The 17390-nt window shown below is 38.6% G+C and overlaps 1 protein-coding gene across 1 annotated transcript; it reads right to left on the bottom strand.

The window, feature by feature from the left end:
- Window positions 1–282: 282 nt before the first annotated feature.
- Window positions 283–17116, bottom strand: LOC121489713 (putative dimethylaniline monooxygenase [N-oxide-forming] 6). Its single transcript, XM_041752996.1, has 9 exons — window positions 17040–17116; window positions 16483–16724; window positions 11448–11636; window positions 10243–10405; window positions 9059–9201; window positions 7480–7679; window positions 4299–4654; window positions 2476–2548; window positions 283–1075 (listed from the first exon to the last, which is right to left on the bottom strand). Exons 2-9 carry the CDS (start codon window positions 16612–16614, stop codon window positions 733–735), a joined length of 1599 nt encoding a protein of 532 aa, XP_041608930.1. The 5' UTR covers window positions 16615–16724; window positions 17040–17116; the 3' UTR covers window positions 283–732.
- Window positions 17117–17390: the final 274 nt, after the last annotated feature.

Here is a 17390-nt window from a genome sequence, read left to right as displayed (position 1 = left end):
GCCCATTTCCAGATTCTCTATTCTGTTTCATTGATCTATGTGTCTGTTTTTGTGCCAGTACCACACTGTCTTGATGATCACAGCTTTGTAGTACAACTTGAAATCTGCCATTGTGATACCCCCGGCATTGGTTTTCTTTTTCAATATTCCCTTGGCTATTTGGGATCTGATGTCACCACTTCTATCCAACATTATACTGGAATTTAAATGCAATAAGATAAGAAAAAGAGATAAAAGAAATCCAGATAGAAATTGGAGAAGTAAAGCTATCTTTATTTTTAGACCACATGATTATTTATGTAGAAAGTATTGTGGAATCTACAAAAAAGTTACTAGGATAAATAATTGAACTTCCTTGTATAAGCAGTAAACAATAGGAAATTTAATAATGTTATATACCATTTATAATAACACCCAAAAATATGAAATAGGATAAATCTGACATAAGATGGATAAGAACTATACACACAAAAAAGCTATAAAACATTGCTGAGATCTAAATAAAAGGAGAGATAAACCACGTCATGGGTAGGAAGATTCAACATTGTTGTGACATCATATCTCCCCATGATAAAATATCCTTAAGAAATTTATTAAATTTTGCTCATTCTGAAATTCTATACTCGCTCCCCTTCACCTGCCTTCTTCCTTATCTCAAGTATCTCCAAACTTGACAATTCAGCATATGATTAAATCTCTAGGCTAAACTTTGAGACCTGAAGGACATTCTCATTAATAAAATGTAAGCCAAATAACAAGCAAAAGCACTGGGAATGAAAGCATTTTGAGCAAAGTATAAAAGTGTTGGGGTCTCTGAGCTTCACTGACAGCTCTCGTCCTGGTTGGCTTTACTGTCCTGTCCCATTGGGTCAGGATGGCATTTCTGGCCCCATCCCACTTCCCTGGTCCCATCAGTCGAAACTGGTAAGGGCTGCAAGGACCAAAGAACACCTCCAGGGCCAGCTGGGGATCAGTCAGGAAGAGCCATGGTATGTTAGGCTTGGCTCCTATGAAGGAGCTCAGCTCATCCATGTATGTGATATAATCTGTCTGCAAAGTCTGGCTCTGGCCAAACCTGAGGGAAGAAAAGAACACATTGGAATGAGTATCACAGTCGTAAACCAAGCACTGATTGGTTACTTTCTACCTCAGAAAAGTCGTATGTTAGTCAGCAACTCCAAGATTATCCCACTTCTCTTTTTCCACAACATTGACTTTACTGTTTGTTCTTTGGCTATAGATGAGTTGTTGTTGTTGTTTTTTTTCTCCTTCTTAATCTCCAAGTTTGATGTTATTTTGGCCTTTTGTCTCTGACCTGGAGTGAACTGCCCCTAGTGTGTCAAGGTGACTGATTAACTGAAATTAACTATTTAACATATGTTTATTCTTTATATGACATTGCTTAGGATCTGCCCCAGTGTTAGATTTTGGAGCATAGTCTCATTTAATTTTAGGAACCCTGAAGAGCAGGCTACCATTTAAGAAACGAGGTAGACTTTGGGGCTTCTCTTTCTTCTTCTCCTTATTCTTACTGGCCTGTAATATAAAGAGCAGTAAGTAGAGTGAGCTGTGTGAATTACTGGAACATTGGAGTACCCACTGCACAGAGTTGTCCTGTGAACTGGATGAAACGCAGGGGAGGTTTTGTTGAATCTGAAGGTTCCAAGTCTTCTCTTCTCTAGACCCTTCACCAGCAATTACCTGGCAGCACTCAATGAATGATGTGTTAAGAGGAAGAAACTTCTTATACAGCCACCTATTCATTTGAGTGGGATTCGTTATCTAGTTATTCTTTCAATAGATTTTAATATATAACTTGAAAAGGATTTACTTATATAGAAGTAATTAAGATAAAAAGTTACATTTACATATCTGGTGTCTAGCCACTTAAATGACTTTCTAAAAATCTTATCTATGGTGTACTTGAGAACACATGTTTGAATGAGTCAGAAATGAACATGCTTTTAGGAGAAAATACTAGGGAAAGTGAAATCAGTTTAGTTCTTCATTTGGTTTTCTTGTAACAGTGTTGTCACTGCTCAATTCCTGGCTAGTTGACTTGCTGGCAAACATGTGGCTGATGGAAAGGACTTCTTAGAGACATTTGAGCTGGATAATTCTTTGTTTAGGCCTGTCCTCTGCATTGTAGTATGTTTAGCAATATCTTTAGTTTCTACATATTAGATGTCAATAGTATCCCCTCTACACTTGGGACAATCAAAAATATCTCTGGGCTTTGCTAAATGTCCTCTAGGGGACAAAATCACTCCCATTTGAGAAACTGTACCCTAGAGTGTGATGTGCTCTACTACAAGTGATGTGTTATGACTGTTATTTTCAATATACTGCTTGATCATAGCAAGTGTTCCAAAAATGTGAACTTTGACTACTAAAAATATTTTAAAATATATAAATGTTTTCTTACATATAAGGGAAAACTTAGGTTTTGTTTCATTAGTAAGTACAATCTCTTACCATTTGAGTTTCTTTCCCATTTTCTCATCAATATCATCCATCATTTCACTTGTAGTTGGCAAGGTACATGAGTCTAGATAAGGAATGAAGGCAAGAAATATTAAAAAAAATTAAAGTCAGAAATACAATGATAAATGATGAATTTTTCTTAGTATTTATGAACCATGTCCCTGAAAGATTTTTTTTTTTTGGTCAAGAAGAGCTGCCTTTTATATCTTTAGTATAACCATTTATAGAAATAAGGACTTAAGAAGTCAATGAACCCTCCTCTATGAATGGCAAAGCTGGCTTGCAATGAGATAGTGACAGCAGAGAAGTTTGTAGCTTCAGATCCCCCAATCTCATATTTCTGTGACATCATGGAGAGCCTAATCCTCAACGTGTCTTAGATACACCTCATAAATATAGTAGCTTAACAGTTTATTCATATTTCTTATTTGCATCCCCTTATTAAGAATTCTTTCAAGAATTAATATGGTAAAATAGTTCGTTCTAAGGTACATGGACACTAAAATGGAACAATGGAAGAGAACATGGGTTTTCCAGCATCAGCCAGCAGCTAGAGGGGATATCAAAGGGAATCAGAAAATTTTTAGTGTTTTACAATACCTTATCAGTGGAGGGGGCATCTGATTGCTAATTGTAGCCCTTTTGCCTTTGTAGCAGTGGCAGAAAGCTATTATGACCTTCACAGTGCCAAACACTTCCTAGTTATTGGTAGCATCTTAACCTGCCCTTGTAGTACCCTGTGGTCAGTTGTTTGCTAGAATTTTTGTTTACTTTGATGTTGTGTCCCAAGTGTCAAGATAGAGTGTGGTACGTAGTAGTGCTCAGTAAGTATTTGCTGAGTGACTAAATGATACCTTTTGTTCCGTGTCAATTTCTTGGGTTTATGAACTGTAGCCAATTTTTTTTGTAAAACCTCAGGTGCTTGGCACTGTTGTGCCTTTAAGGGAAAAACACAATAGAAGTATTTTACAGAAAGCACCCTTATAAAAGTTTTCACAGCAGGATTTATTTAAATAATTATCTTTTATGGTACATTTGAAATACCTTATTTATCCAAGACATTTTTAGAAAACATATAGTCTATGATTATAACATTTTCTTCATTACCTACAGTCTAAGTTTTTATGGGCAGTATGTTAGATGAGGTATACCTATGTTGGCCAAAGTTTTTGAACCCTTGAATATAAAGGCCCTGTAAGTAATAATGATGATCAATATGATTGATGTAAATTAAATCAATATATTTGAGACACTGCCTTTCTTCATGTAATCCTCATAGTCTAGATTTCCTCACAAAAGCACATTTGCAGTCCCTGGAGACCATGGGGTCTGGAGTGGAGGTAGGAGGAGAAGATTTTGAATAGAGTAGGAGCAGCCTGACATTGCTATTCTACAGTCTGACACCAGTAATGTCTCTAGCATTGCCCGCAACATCCACCACCACCCTTCTAACCTTCACAATGTACTTGACAGTGCCTTTGCCTACTTCTGTCTTTTTCTTTGTTTAAAGCCTTGCAAAGTCCGTCCAATTTCCCTATGAGAAGTCTAAGCTCTTTCACATAGCTCTTAAGGCCCTTCATGCTGTAGTCCCTTTCTTTATTTCTTGCCACCCCCTGCCTCTGTCTTATATTCCCTTACAGAACACCCTAAGACTTCTTCTATTATAACAATTCCTCTGGCTCTATTTTAAACTGTGTAAAGTCAAGGAGTGTGTCCCTTTATATTCCTAGCACCTCGCACAGTACTTGGTATACAGTAGATGCTCAATAAATGTTCATTGACTAAATAGATGAAAGACAGAATGGCCCACCTACTTGCAAACACTTTAGCAGCCCAACGAGCCTGCAGATCAGCTGTGGGGATGGCAGCCCCAAGGGATTGGACAAGGCCAATCACAGCCAAGGTTGGCTTCTCTATTAGTGGGGGGAAGATGCCTTTAAACAAGGTGACTTCACTGTTTCTGCTTTTGATGATGGAGTCATCAAGGAAGGGGTAGGCGTAATCATAGCCCGTTGCAAAGATGATGGAGTCGATGGCCTCAAACATGGTACCATCCTCAAATACAGCTGAGGTCTCTGTAAACTCCTTCACACTGGGCTTGATGGACACAGTGCCACACAGGATGCGGGATGGGAGCTCATCATTGAACACAGGCTCTTTCCTCAGGGGACTGTTCAGAAACAAGAGACAAAGGCTCTTGTAACATACCTCAATTTCAAGAAATATCTGCAATTGTTCATAACACTGGAATCAAATTTGAGGAGTTAAACATTAGCATGAGGACCACTGAGCTCTTCTTTTGTGGCAGTTTTTCTTTTTTTTTTCATATTGCTTGCCACCATCCTTTGGAATTTATATTTGGCCTTTGAAGCTTGAATATTCCCTTAGGGGTACTTAAACTATTTGGAAATTCACCAAATAGATGAAAATAAAACTAATTCCTAGACATAATCAGTAGTTCAGAGAGCAGAATCTGGAACCAGATGTCCCAAGTTGATAATCTACCTCTGTCTCTCACTAGTGGATGCTTCTCTGTATTTGGCTCTTTGTGTGTAAAATGGGAATAGCAATAGACTCTACCTCACACGGTTGTTGTGGGAATTAAATGAACATTATCTGTAAAGCACTTAAAACAGTGCTTGCCACATGCAAGCATCATCATTAAAAGTGAACTATTATTATAAACGAGGTCTTCTACGAGAAAAATCTAATTTGGTGAGTTGTTTTATTACCATATTTGGTTTCCTTTTTTTTGGTGGCCAAAATTCTAGGAATGATGTGTTTTGTGATGACATTCTTCATTTTGACTTGTTTCCTTTCAGGGATTTTGGAATGTGCTCCATGCATCTCAAATACTCAGGAAGTTTATGATTCTTAGAATCTGTCTATATCTTCCACATCATTCTCTATGTCTATAATTCTGCCACATCTTTCATTTTCTAAGGTGACAAAAAGTAAGTCACAGTAAAACTTATTTTTCTCTCCCTGACCCCCACTAAAGGGAGGAGTAAGAAGGTGTTATCAATATCTTGGGTAGTTGGAACCTTTTCTAAGAGGGAGCTTCATTCTTGGAATGAATGGATTTCCAAATCTATTCAATTGTCTAAAGGGTAAAACCAGAATATGATTTGCAGTTACTCTTATGAGGCAAAAAGTCTTAATCAGCTCAGGCTTTAGAGCTTCTGTTACATTAAACATAATTTTAAATGCATGAAATCAACATTTTTTTTTTCTTTAGGGATGTAGTAGTCTGCCCAACTAGGTAAGATAAATGCTGTGGAATGAGGGTCTGGCTCCTAAATCTGGGATTTGATATTCTAATTTACAGCTTCTTCTTACTTTTCCTTACATGATTCTCTAAACACAATGAAACATTTTTTTAAAAGATTTTATTTTTAAGTAACCTCTAACCAACATGGGGCTTGAACTCAAACACTGAGATCAAGAGTCACATGCTGCTCCCACAATGAAACATTTTTGTTAGCATGGGCCAAGATGAAATTTCTTAGTGAATCCTTCCTTGTCTTACCCACTTTTTCTATTAATATACTGATTCTTCCTCCTAGAATGCCTTTCTTCCCCCTCCCCCTCCCTTTTTTAAGAGAGAGCGAGAGAGCACTTGAGTAGCATGGCATACAGAAGGAGAGAGAGAGAGAGAGAGAGAAAGAGAGAGAATCCATGCCGAGCATGGAGCCTGAGACAGGGCTTGATCTCACCACCCTAAGACCATGACCTAAGCTGAAATCAAGAGTCAGGTGCTTAACTGGCTAAACCACCCAGGCACCCCTAGAATGCCTTTCTACTTAGTAGGTATCGCTACTTAGTAGGTATTGGGTTCTGTCTCTATAGAGAAGTGTAGTAACAAATTTTAATTTTACAGGCTCCATCAGTTGTTTTTTTTTTTTGAGATTTTATTTATTCTTGAGAGAGAGAGAGAGAGAGAGAGAGGCAGAGACACAGGCAGACGGGAGAAGCAGGCTCCATGCACGGAGCCTGACTCGATCCCGGGGTCTCCAGGATTACGCCCTGGGCTAAAGGAGGCGCAAAACCGCTGAACCACCTGGGCTGCCCCAGGCTACATCAGTTTTGTGAATCTTCATTGTTTTATTACATCCCATGTGTCCCCAGAATCTATGATTGAGGAGGTGTGCACTTTCATTTTGAGATTTTCTACTTTCTGAGGCATGTTAATTAATACTATTTTGTTAATTGCTCCTTAGAAGCCTATTAGAGGGATGCCTGGGTGGCTCAGCGTTAAACATCTGCCTTCGGCTCAGGGAGTGACCCTGAAGTCCCAGGTTTGAGTCCCAAATCGGGCTCCCTGCATGGAGCCTGCGCCTTCCTCTGCCTATGTCTCTGCCTCTCTCTCTCTCTCTCTGTCTCTGTGTCTCTCATGCATAAATAAATAAAATCTTTAAAAAAAAGAAGCCTATTAAAAAATTTGAGTAATCTCAAATTTTATATCTTATTAATAATTTAATAATTATCTTAATATAAGAACTGATATTTGTAAAGCTTTATAGTTTACAAAATGCCTTATATATTTTTTATATTACTGGATATCACAGTAGTCTTAAAGAATAGATATTATTATTGCTATCCCCATTCACCCATAGCATGGATGAGATATTCCTCAAAAAGACAATTCATGAATTGGCTCAGCTCTCAAAATTCTATGCTATAGCTTATAGCTACCATAAGTGAGTCTTGCATAGCAGGGGGATCTAGCTGCTTGCTTCTTTACCACTTTGTATTTTCTCATACATCTTTGCCCTCTAGAGTCATTTCAGTAAGATTTTCACACATACATGATCTCCAGGTATACTGTGTCTTTTTTTTTAAAAAGTAGATTCTGATTCTATACTGTATCATCTATGCAGTCCCCTGTTTATTCTCAATAACCTCAGTGAGATGACTAAAGTTAGACCTAGAGAGAAAAATTTCAACTTAAACTAGTGCCCCACTTTTCTGGATGACAGGAGTTACTTGTCGTACCCATTTAAAGGCATCAGGCCGTAGTTCTCATGCTTAAACCATGTGTTCATTTTCTTGACATATAACCAGTCAGAGACAAATGAAGGAAGGGTATTTTGGAGAAAGGATGCAAAGCGGGTCACATGTACCATGTCCCAAGGATAACCATCATTCCAAACCCGGCTCATGACCCAGGAACCACTTCTGCTGCTGATAATGACCTGGTGGGGAAGGCAACATGGATTTCAATATCACTCTGTAAGAAAGAAGCAGATATAACAAAAATGGACATTTTCTGCGGACATCTCCATACATTTCCCTCAATATCCAGGAAGAAGCATTTTTAATGAGTTGGGTCAAGATAGAAAGTTCATGATTGGAACTAGGTAGAGGCAGAACTACTCTGTTTCTCTACCCCAGAGGGCTAGTGCATAGCTGTTGAAATAATGAGGACCTGACATCTTGGAACAAGAAGGCTGTGTATTCAGTTGTGGTAGGTTCAGTCTTCACAGAGTCATAGACATAGATGGTAGGACTGGTAGGGACCAGCCAGTCCAGAGCCTCAGTGGTGGCGGGTGGTGGTAGTTGCTGGGTTAAGTGGGGATATTTAGCTAAATTTCTCCTGGAAATTAGATTGAGGAGATGCCAAAGAGTTAATTCTGTTCTCTGCCTGAAGTTTCCTCTTCCAGTCCTTCTTACACCACCACTCCATCACCTCTGCTAGGCATCCAAACCATGGCAGCTGTCTCAGTCCTGAGAGAAGCCCAGGTACTTATCTATTTTTTATTGCCACTTTTGTGATAACCTAGGGGAGTTTGACTTCAAAAAATTCATTAGGTTTTATTTACATCCATTTAAGAATTTGTTTATTGAGCACGTATTTCCTTGGGAGTAAGTTGAGTTTTTCAAGGATTATTGGTCATGGATGATTAAGCTTGGAGTCCTTTGGGCAGTCTTCCTTGACTTTATTCAGGCTAAGTTAGGTTCTTTTCTCATGGTGCTGCCACTGCTACACCTAATGTCATTGAAGTTTTATTACCTCCTTTCATGAAGGTGTGTACCTGTCATCTCACCTCCACCCACTGACTGCTCCTGGAAGTCTAGAAGTAGTCTGAGTTATTTCTGTGTTTACTTTTAGTCTGACATCGTTCTGGCATATGCCCAGTGGTTATTGAGCACTGGCTACTGAATAGATAAATGATAGCAAGAACCAAATCTTACATGTCTTCAGACCTTCAGAATGATAAGCACTATACCTTTTACAGGGTAGGTGATAAGAAATAGTGTTAAGTAAATAAAGGTGGATCCCGACTAACAACAGTTTGTTTAGAGGTGATCAGAAAATAAAATTAAAACAAAAAGGCACTCATATATACATATATACACATGTACACTTATCTCTGATTCTAGCAGAACATACTTCCTTACTAGCCTGAGCCACATTACCTTCACATGCAGAATGTCTCAAATCCTTCTTGATTCAAAGGGCATATGCAACAGGTGGAACCCTTGTAGTATGACATGGCAAACGTGAGCCTCAGTGCCTAAGCTGTTGATTTAATAACACAGCTCTATCCTAGGTTTGTTTCACAAGGTGTACCTGTGTAGCCAGACGACTGAGCTCAACAGCGATGTCAGATCCTGAATTCCCCAGGCCGATCACAAGGACCCTCTTCCCCCTGAAGGCTTCTGGGTCTTTATAGTCCCTGCTATGGAGGTACTGGCCTTGAAACTGGTGTAGGCCTATGGAACATGAGGAGTGGTTTGAGTTGATTTTCAGAAGAAATGATGAAGATTCACTGTTTTCATTTTTTTGAAAATTCCTACTATCAGTCTTAATTTTTTAAAAAAAGTTTCCTAGTTGAAATGCATTTATCCTTTTAGTGTTTTTTGACTCTAAACACCCAAATAAGAACTTACAATGCCTTAGAAAATCTATAGTATGGGAACTTATATTTTGATAGTAATAATAGCTAATATTTATTGAGTACTTAATGTGGGCTAGGACCTCTGCTAAAGAATTTACATGTTTAACCATTTAATCTTGGTAACATCTCTGAACGGCAGATACTAGTATCTCTATTTTAAAAGACAAGGAAATTGAGACAAAGAAATTAAGTGACTTGTCTAAGGTTACATGATAAGGAATGAGTGGAATAAGAGGTTGAATCCAAGTGTTCTAAGGCTACATTCAGAATAAATATACTGCCTCTTAACCTTTATGTTTTCAATCATCTATTCTTCCTGAATCTTCTTACTCTTTTAATTATCATGGCCTATGAACAACATGCATGGAGATGAGAACTCTAATATTTTTGCATGGAGATGAGAACTCTAATATTTTACAGTGAACATGTGTTCTGGTTGCAAGGAAAGAAGGAAGGAAGGAAAAAGGAAGGTTGCTTATCGTATTTATTTGATATTTAGCGCTTTAGTATAGTAATGGAGTATGCCACTATACACACACAGACACACACACATATACACACACAGAAATTTCTAAAGTTAATTTGCAAAATGTGGCTATAGATGGCATTTAAAACCCTTCCTCTCTATCCTCTACCTGTCTTCATCTGATCTCTGACTTGCAGGTCTTCCATTCTTTTAGCATAAGGGTTCAGAAGGTCAGTTATTACTATATTTCATATATCAGACTCCAATATTTTGTTTTGAAATCTTTGGAATCTTAAGAATAACTATTATGCACAAACTATGGAAAGACCTAGTTCAACTGTTGATATTTGTGTATAAGGCCTCAGACTATTATATGTTTTCCAAACTTACCAGGAAAAGAATCAGTTGGTAGATTGGGGTATACGTGATGTCCTGAACAAATCATTACAGCATCAAAAATAGCAGATTCCTGTTTCCCATCCTTTTCTGAAACAACTTCCCATTGTCCGGTGACTAAGAAGCTGGGACATTTCTTTATACTAGAAACCAGGGTCTTAAAGAAAACCAGAAAGAAATTCTTTCTATTTACAATTCTATTGGTTTTAATTCTCTCTCAGTGTTTTCATAGAGAAAATAATTGTCATGAGATCACCTGATCATTGAGAAATATATGGGAAGACAGTGATTCTTCAAATCTCCCAAGGAAAATTACTCAGTGGGGCATATTTACTTTTTTGACATCTAGTTAGTAGATTTGGGATAAACTGAATATTCTTGTGAAAGATGCCATGTCATTTGCTTATTGCCACCCTCAACTGACATTCATAGCTTCTTTCTGACTTCATTTTCTATCATTTCCATAAATATGAAAATGTCTCAGGGTTCAATCCTTATTTCTCCTTTGTGATGTACAGATACTCTCCCTTGGAAATATTAGCCACTTTCATAGTATGATTATTATGTAAATATATATTAAATTAAATTAAATATAATAAATAAAAAATAAATGAAAATTTATTAAATATAATCACAATTCATAATTTTATTATCTTTCTTTATATATATGCTTTGCATTTAACAGTAATGAATTGAGGTTAAGAATTCTAAACAAATAGAAATTATTGTTATTTACAGAGCCAATGTATCTCTGTTATAACTGCTAAGTCTCCTAATCTAAGGAACTAAGTAGTTGAAAGACGAGAGCAATGACTACTAATCATCCATTTAAATTTTTACTCTCCTCATAATGGCAGAACATCTAAAGAACTTCTTGGCATTGAATCCAAGAAGTCTAAATATGGACTAGAGAATTTAGTATTGTTTTGAAAACATGACAATATGAGGGTGGAATGTACACTATGATGATATAGGCTTCTCTTGTATTTTCTATTGTATTCTAAAAGCTCTCAAAAATTAGTGGAGAACATATTTAGGGGAAAAAATAATTCACAAATACTTTATAATTCAAACCAACATTTGATTGGCAAGCTAACCAAACATTTGGCTCTTATTTCTATACCAGAATACTACACTCTTGCCTCCTCCTCAACCGATAAACATACTGATATCAACAGCACCAGTTATAGGGCCTTTACCTCAAACTGTATATATCTTAAAAGATTCTTCTTTTGAGCAAATATTCTTATGTATTCCTGGAGTTTGCTGTGGTGCATATAGTTGGGATAATCATCGGGATAAGGGAAGTCTGGAAAGCACATCATCTCTTTGGAAGAGTTGGTGAATACAGACCGGTAAATGCTGGCTCTGCCTTCTTCTGCACGGTCCTAGAAAGAATAATAAAGCTTAAAGAGGAAGCCAAGAATGATGTTCCTTTAGGTGAATATTCAATTTTAGGTTGACTGAAACCTTTTTAATGTGTAAAAAAAGAAGATATGAAAACAATTCATAGCTCTCTGTAAGATGTGGGAAAGAAAGTCCTTCGCATAGCACCTGGCACAGAGCTGGGGCCCTATCCGTTAGTTCTCTTACTCAAATTCCCCTTGTGCGTTAGCTCTGTGTTGGTAGTCCATAGAGTTTTCTTTCTTTTTCCAATCACAGCAACTGGTCCTGATGTCATGTTCATGTTAAAAAAACACGACTAGATGGTCTAAAGGAGGTGGCAGGTTTTACTCTACTTGGCTATATGGAATTCAGTGAACAGTTCACTAGCAACAGAACCTTCTCTTGAAGTGGCGGGTATATTTATTTGGCATAATCAGACTCAGCTGAGGGCCCTTTTAGATCACAGATTCCTTAGTCCCACAGCCAGAGTTTCTGATTCAGTGTGTCTTGGGTGGGGCCCGAGAATCTGCATTTCCCACGGTTCCAGGCAGTGCTGATGCTGCTGGTACAGGAACCAAGCCTTGAGAGCCACTGCTCTATTATAAATGAACTCTGTGCTTGAGGAGTTCTCTATTCACCAGTTAGGGTGCTCACCCCTCACCAGAGACACACGGGAAAGCAGAAACCTCAGAACTTGTATGAAATCTTGTCACTTGATTATGAAGCCACTGTGTCATTGAAAAGTGTCTTCTTTTTGAGAAGTAGTTGAAGGCTAAGTGAAAAACAAACATTTCCTCTCTGCTGTAAGGACAGAATAAAAGTTCACACAATGTGCTGCCTTGAAAATACATTAAAAAAAACTGGCAGCCCCTGCTTCCCTCAAACTCAAAGGAACTTCCATGAAATGTGGGAAAGGGATGGAATGACATGTTCCTGCTGGATTCAAGGCATCTCCCTCCCTCCAGCCCCATACCAACCTCTGGAAAGGAATGAAAGGCTTGTGTCTGGGGTCGGGGCACGGGCTGCCTGAGGCCTCAGTGTTTGGCATCAGATTAAAACTAAAAAACTTCCTCTACTCATGGTTGCTGTATTTCTCATAAATAGCCAGGCTCAGAGATTTTTTAACTTTCTTAAGCCTCACTTTGAGATTTCTGCTAAGATCAGAAAAAAAAATTTCTGACAGCTCGTGGCTGGCAGATTTTCAGGCTTGAGTCTTTCCCATTCACCCACAGTTGTACCTTTTGTTGCTGGGTGAGAATAAGTGGGGAGGAGGTTTCTCGGTTGTTCACTGAAGGGAGGGAGGGCTGAGATTCAGGCAGGGGACTGGTTAAAAGAATGTAAGACTGCTCTGGGGAACAGAAAGGATAAGACCTTGGATTACTTCCATTATGACTGAATCTCTGCTCTTTCGCCTCTTGACCCCAGCCAATCATAACAGGAGGAGGAAGAGTATGTACCCTACGGCTCCTTGGAATTTTTCCTAAAGGACTGTTCTATAAACAAAGGAAAACAGATGTATTATATAACCACGGACAATTGTTCCCGAGAGCTCATATTTTCAATATCAGCATGTGGTGTGGTTTGAGTGGGAAGGAGGAAGTTAAGCCTCTGGCTGACGGAGCTTGCCCTAGACCCAGAGATCCAAGCAGCCATGGTCACATTATCATGGCCTGTCTTGGGTTATAACCATGTCCATGTCTCATCTTCCCCACTAGAACATAAGCAACCGGAGGGGGAGGTCAGAGGCTAATCCAAGAATGCTGTGCATGCATGCCAGCAGTCTGCCTTGATCTTCTTTCAGATTCTATCTCTGCTTTTCAATCCCATTTCTACTTGCCCAAATATACCCCCAAGGGCCAGCTCAAAAGTTGCCCTCTATGTCATGCCTTTCCTTGCCTCTTTCTTACCAACCGGAAGTCACCCCTAACTCTACCAAGCTCTGATCATCTCTGCTGCCCTAATCTCATATTCATTTATAGTTATTCCAAGACTTGTTTTATCTGATTTTAAAATGCTGGCTGCCTGCCGTACCCCTTGTCTTCAGTTATACCTAACATTGTACCCTATACGTAGTGTACTCTGAATGTATTTGTTGAATGAATATATGAATGAGTGAGTGGAACAAAAGTCCAGATAGTTCTGGTTCCATTGTATCCCCTTTTGTATTGCAGCAGCATCAAAGTCTTTTGAGGACATGAGGACTTAATATTAGAGTATATAAAAGTTAAAACATGCTCACATTCAGCCTGCTGGTGTTTAAACCTCATTTGGTTTCTATTTTGCAGAAAAAGCACACGGTGAAAAGTTCAGAATTATCAGGTTTCTCTCTTTCAGAATACCTTCTGCCTAACAGGACTTGCAAGATAAAAACTTATGTAACACATTTTTCAAAAATCCATTTCTGAGAAGGGTTTGTATATACCAAGCAACTTTTCCTGGAAAAGAAGAAAGGGGTACAGTGTATGGAGGGGACTGAAATTTGGACTATTTTTATGTGTTTACATACCCATGGGGCCGTGAAGTATATAATTCTGCTTTAACAGTGACCTTCTAGGAGTGAGATACCCTGTCTTGTGGATAACCCAGAGGCTGACTTTGCATTTTACTGATCTGTCATCTGTTGCTTCCTTAAATAAAATTTGTGATCTGGCTGCATTGGTTACCTTACAGATCCCTGGATATACTATATTCACTGCCTCCTCTGTGTGTTTCATGCTGGTCACTCTTACCTAGAAACCTCCCACCTGGTACTGGCACATTGTTAGTGACTGCCTGTCTATGGGATACCATTCAAGACTACAGTGGGAATGGCACTCTCTGGAGTTGTGTCGTGTAATGTCCTATACTTTCCTTGTCTGAGAACATCCTTCAAGTCTCAGCTAAGTGCTCTCCTTGCAGGAAATTTCCCTTGACCTGCTAATATTTCAGTAGTGACCCACCCCACTCCCACTCTCCCTCTTTTAAATCTCAAGACACTTGTTCCTTAAGTTGACAATCACCAAGCTCTATCTCATTGTTGCAGTTTTATAACCTCTTATTTGAAATTCTTAGGGCCAGAGATATTTTGGAATTTGTAGATTTTTGAATATTTCTCCATAACTTCCAGTGAGATATGGGACAGCACCTTATAATTAAATGCAAGAAAATTTCTGCAGTGAAACACAAAATGGGACAAATAAAGATTATAACTAGCCTAATGTCAAATTCAACTCATGTTTCCTGATCATATGACTTCAGGAAAGATTTTGCCATCAAACGAATTTTTGCCTATTTTCCATCAAAAGATCGTGGACCTATGTTACAGTTTACTTCACCAAATGGATTGGAAACTATTTACATAGAGTAATTATGTCACGTGTTTTTCATCTCAGTACCTGGCACAAAACTCTGCCAAAATAGATGTTTAAGCAGCATTTAATTGTTGCTGATGAGTCATAGAGAGCCAATTCATGATTTAGGCTAAGGTGGCTACATCTCCCTTAAAATTGAAACCTTAAAAAAAAACAACCTCCCCCAAAACTCTTGATTATTTCCTAATGGAAATGATCTTATATCTCATATGATACATTCAGGATTATAGGACCTCTCACTTAAAAAAAAAGTCTTGAGATGAATACAAATATTCCTAAGTTAGCACTGATATATTCTATTAGAGCAATGTGGTGTTGTGGGTTGGGCAAGCACTGAGACCAAGACAGAATTTGGTTACAAGGCAAATGGTGTGGATATAAAGTCTTCATGTCAAATATGTATCATCTACATCCAATCACAATGGTTGGGAAAGTCAAGACAGAAAGAATAGAAGTTTCCCCAACCTGGCTTTCTAAATTTAAAAATGTTTTTATGATGAATATTTCCTAATTATATCATTTATCCAACAATAAGGCTGAATGGCAAAGACAGTCATTTTTTCTCTCTGGTTTTGGAACTTGCAGAGTATTTGATAACCACACACACAACACACATGATCATTATTTATCATAACTTTGCAGTGTCTTTGCAAGACACATCAGTTAATTATAACATCATATCCCATTACAACTGGAAGGTATATTAGAGGAAACCTAATCTCCAACCTTGACATTTGACAAATGAGTATTCAAGGTCCAGAAGGAAAAAAGTGACTTGCTTAAAATTAATCTTTCCAGAAAACCAAAGGTTAGACTATACTCACACCTTCTGACCTTGGTCTAATCTTTTTCTTTCTTTCTTTCTTTCTTTCTTTCTTTCTTTCTTTCTTTCTTTCTTTCTTTCTTTCTTCTTCTTTCTTTCTTCTCTTTCTTTCTTTTTTTTTCTTTCTTCCCCCACCCCCCTTCTATGTTCCTAGGTTTTCTGCACAATGGGGAACAGGGATAGAATCTTTTTTTTTTTTTTTTAATTTTTATGTATTTATGATAGAGAGAGAGAGAGGCAGAGACACAGGCAGAGGGAGAAGCAGGCTCCAATGCACCGGGAGCCTGACGTGGGATTTGATCCCAGGTCTCCAGGATCACGCCCTGGGCCAAAGGCAGGCGCCAAACCGCTGCGCCACCCAGGGATCCCGGGATAGAATCTTTTTAGTTACGTGGAGGAGGCAGTGGTACGTTTTTGTTTTTATTATAAATTACTGACATTGGGATCCTTTACAGCCTCGAGATCTGGGCTCTGTTACACAAGTAACAATGTTTTATGAGCTAGCATGAAATAGTTTTGAGTGAATGGACATTAGCATGATGGGAGAGGTAAATTTTTACTTTCTAGATCTGGAGCTTTTGTGACCTACCTCTGAAGTCTGAATAGAACTGATCAGGTTTGATTTACAGAGGACCCATTTCCCTTCTATTGGTATCCCAGGGATATCCCACTCACCGAGAATTTCCACAGGCCTCCGACATCACTGCTTCTCTCAAAGCAGATGGGCTCCAGCCCCTCTTCCAGGCAGCACCGGATGGAAGCCAATCCACTGACGCCAGCCCCAACAATGGCCACTCTCTTCCCCATGGTTCCCAGGATGGAGGGTCTGGAGAGAGCTTCTTCAGAAAAATGTCCCTGAATACTTGGAATTTTTCAGTAGGAAGAACCAGCCAAGGTTTTTGTGTCAGGATCCTTACCTTAACACAAGAAGACATAGATGCACATTAACTAGTTATGCTCATTTTTTAAACCACTTTTGCTGTATACTAAGATGCAAAATCTGGTTTCTTCTCCTGATTACTCAAGTGCCCCAAATAGCAGAGTCAGTGAGTGTTGGAGCAGGAAGGACCTTGAAGTTCACCAATCTAATGCTCTCAATCACAAATATAGCAATAGTCATGCCAAGAAGATTAGAAATTACTTCTTTGACATCTCACAGCTAACAAGTAAAGTTGGAACTAGAACTCAAGTCTTCTAAGCAAAATCCACTGTTCCAAATCACTCCTACTCACTTTGAATGCTTGGCTCTAAGGGGTCTTAGTCTTAATGAGCTGCCTTCTTTTCCCCACAGAACCCAGCAGTTCTTTAAATGTAGAAGAAGATGGTGTTTAACAATGTCTTTTGATGTAAAAATTGAGGAAGGGGGAGGAGTTATTAGTCTTAAAGTAAAAATTCCTTTTCCCTTGTATTTATCACGATGTAGAGCCGTGGTAAAACCTGGAAGAGAAGGACTGAATGTGGTAGGGATAGCAAAACAGGGGAGGGGATGGGGAAGCAGAGGAAGAAAGGGACAGGGGAAGGGCAAGAATAAGGTCCCTGGTCCTATTTTCAAAACAAAAGTAATTGATACTGTTCACCGAAGC

The sequence above is a fragment of the Vulpes lagopus genome, chromosome 1 (assembly GCF_018345385.1).
Source record: "Vulpes lagopus strain Blue_001 chromosome 1, ASM1834538v1, whole genome shotgun sequence".
Taxonomy (NCBI): Eukaryota; Metazoa; Chordata; class Mammalia; order Carnivora; family Canidae; genus Vulpes; species Vulpes lagopus.
This window is presented reverse-complemented; position numbering and strand designations above follow the sequence as displayed.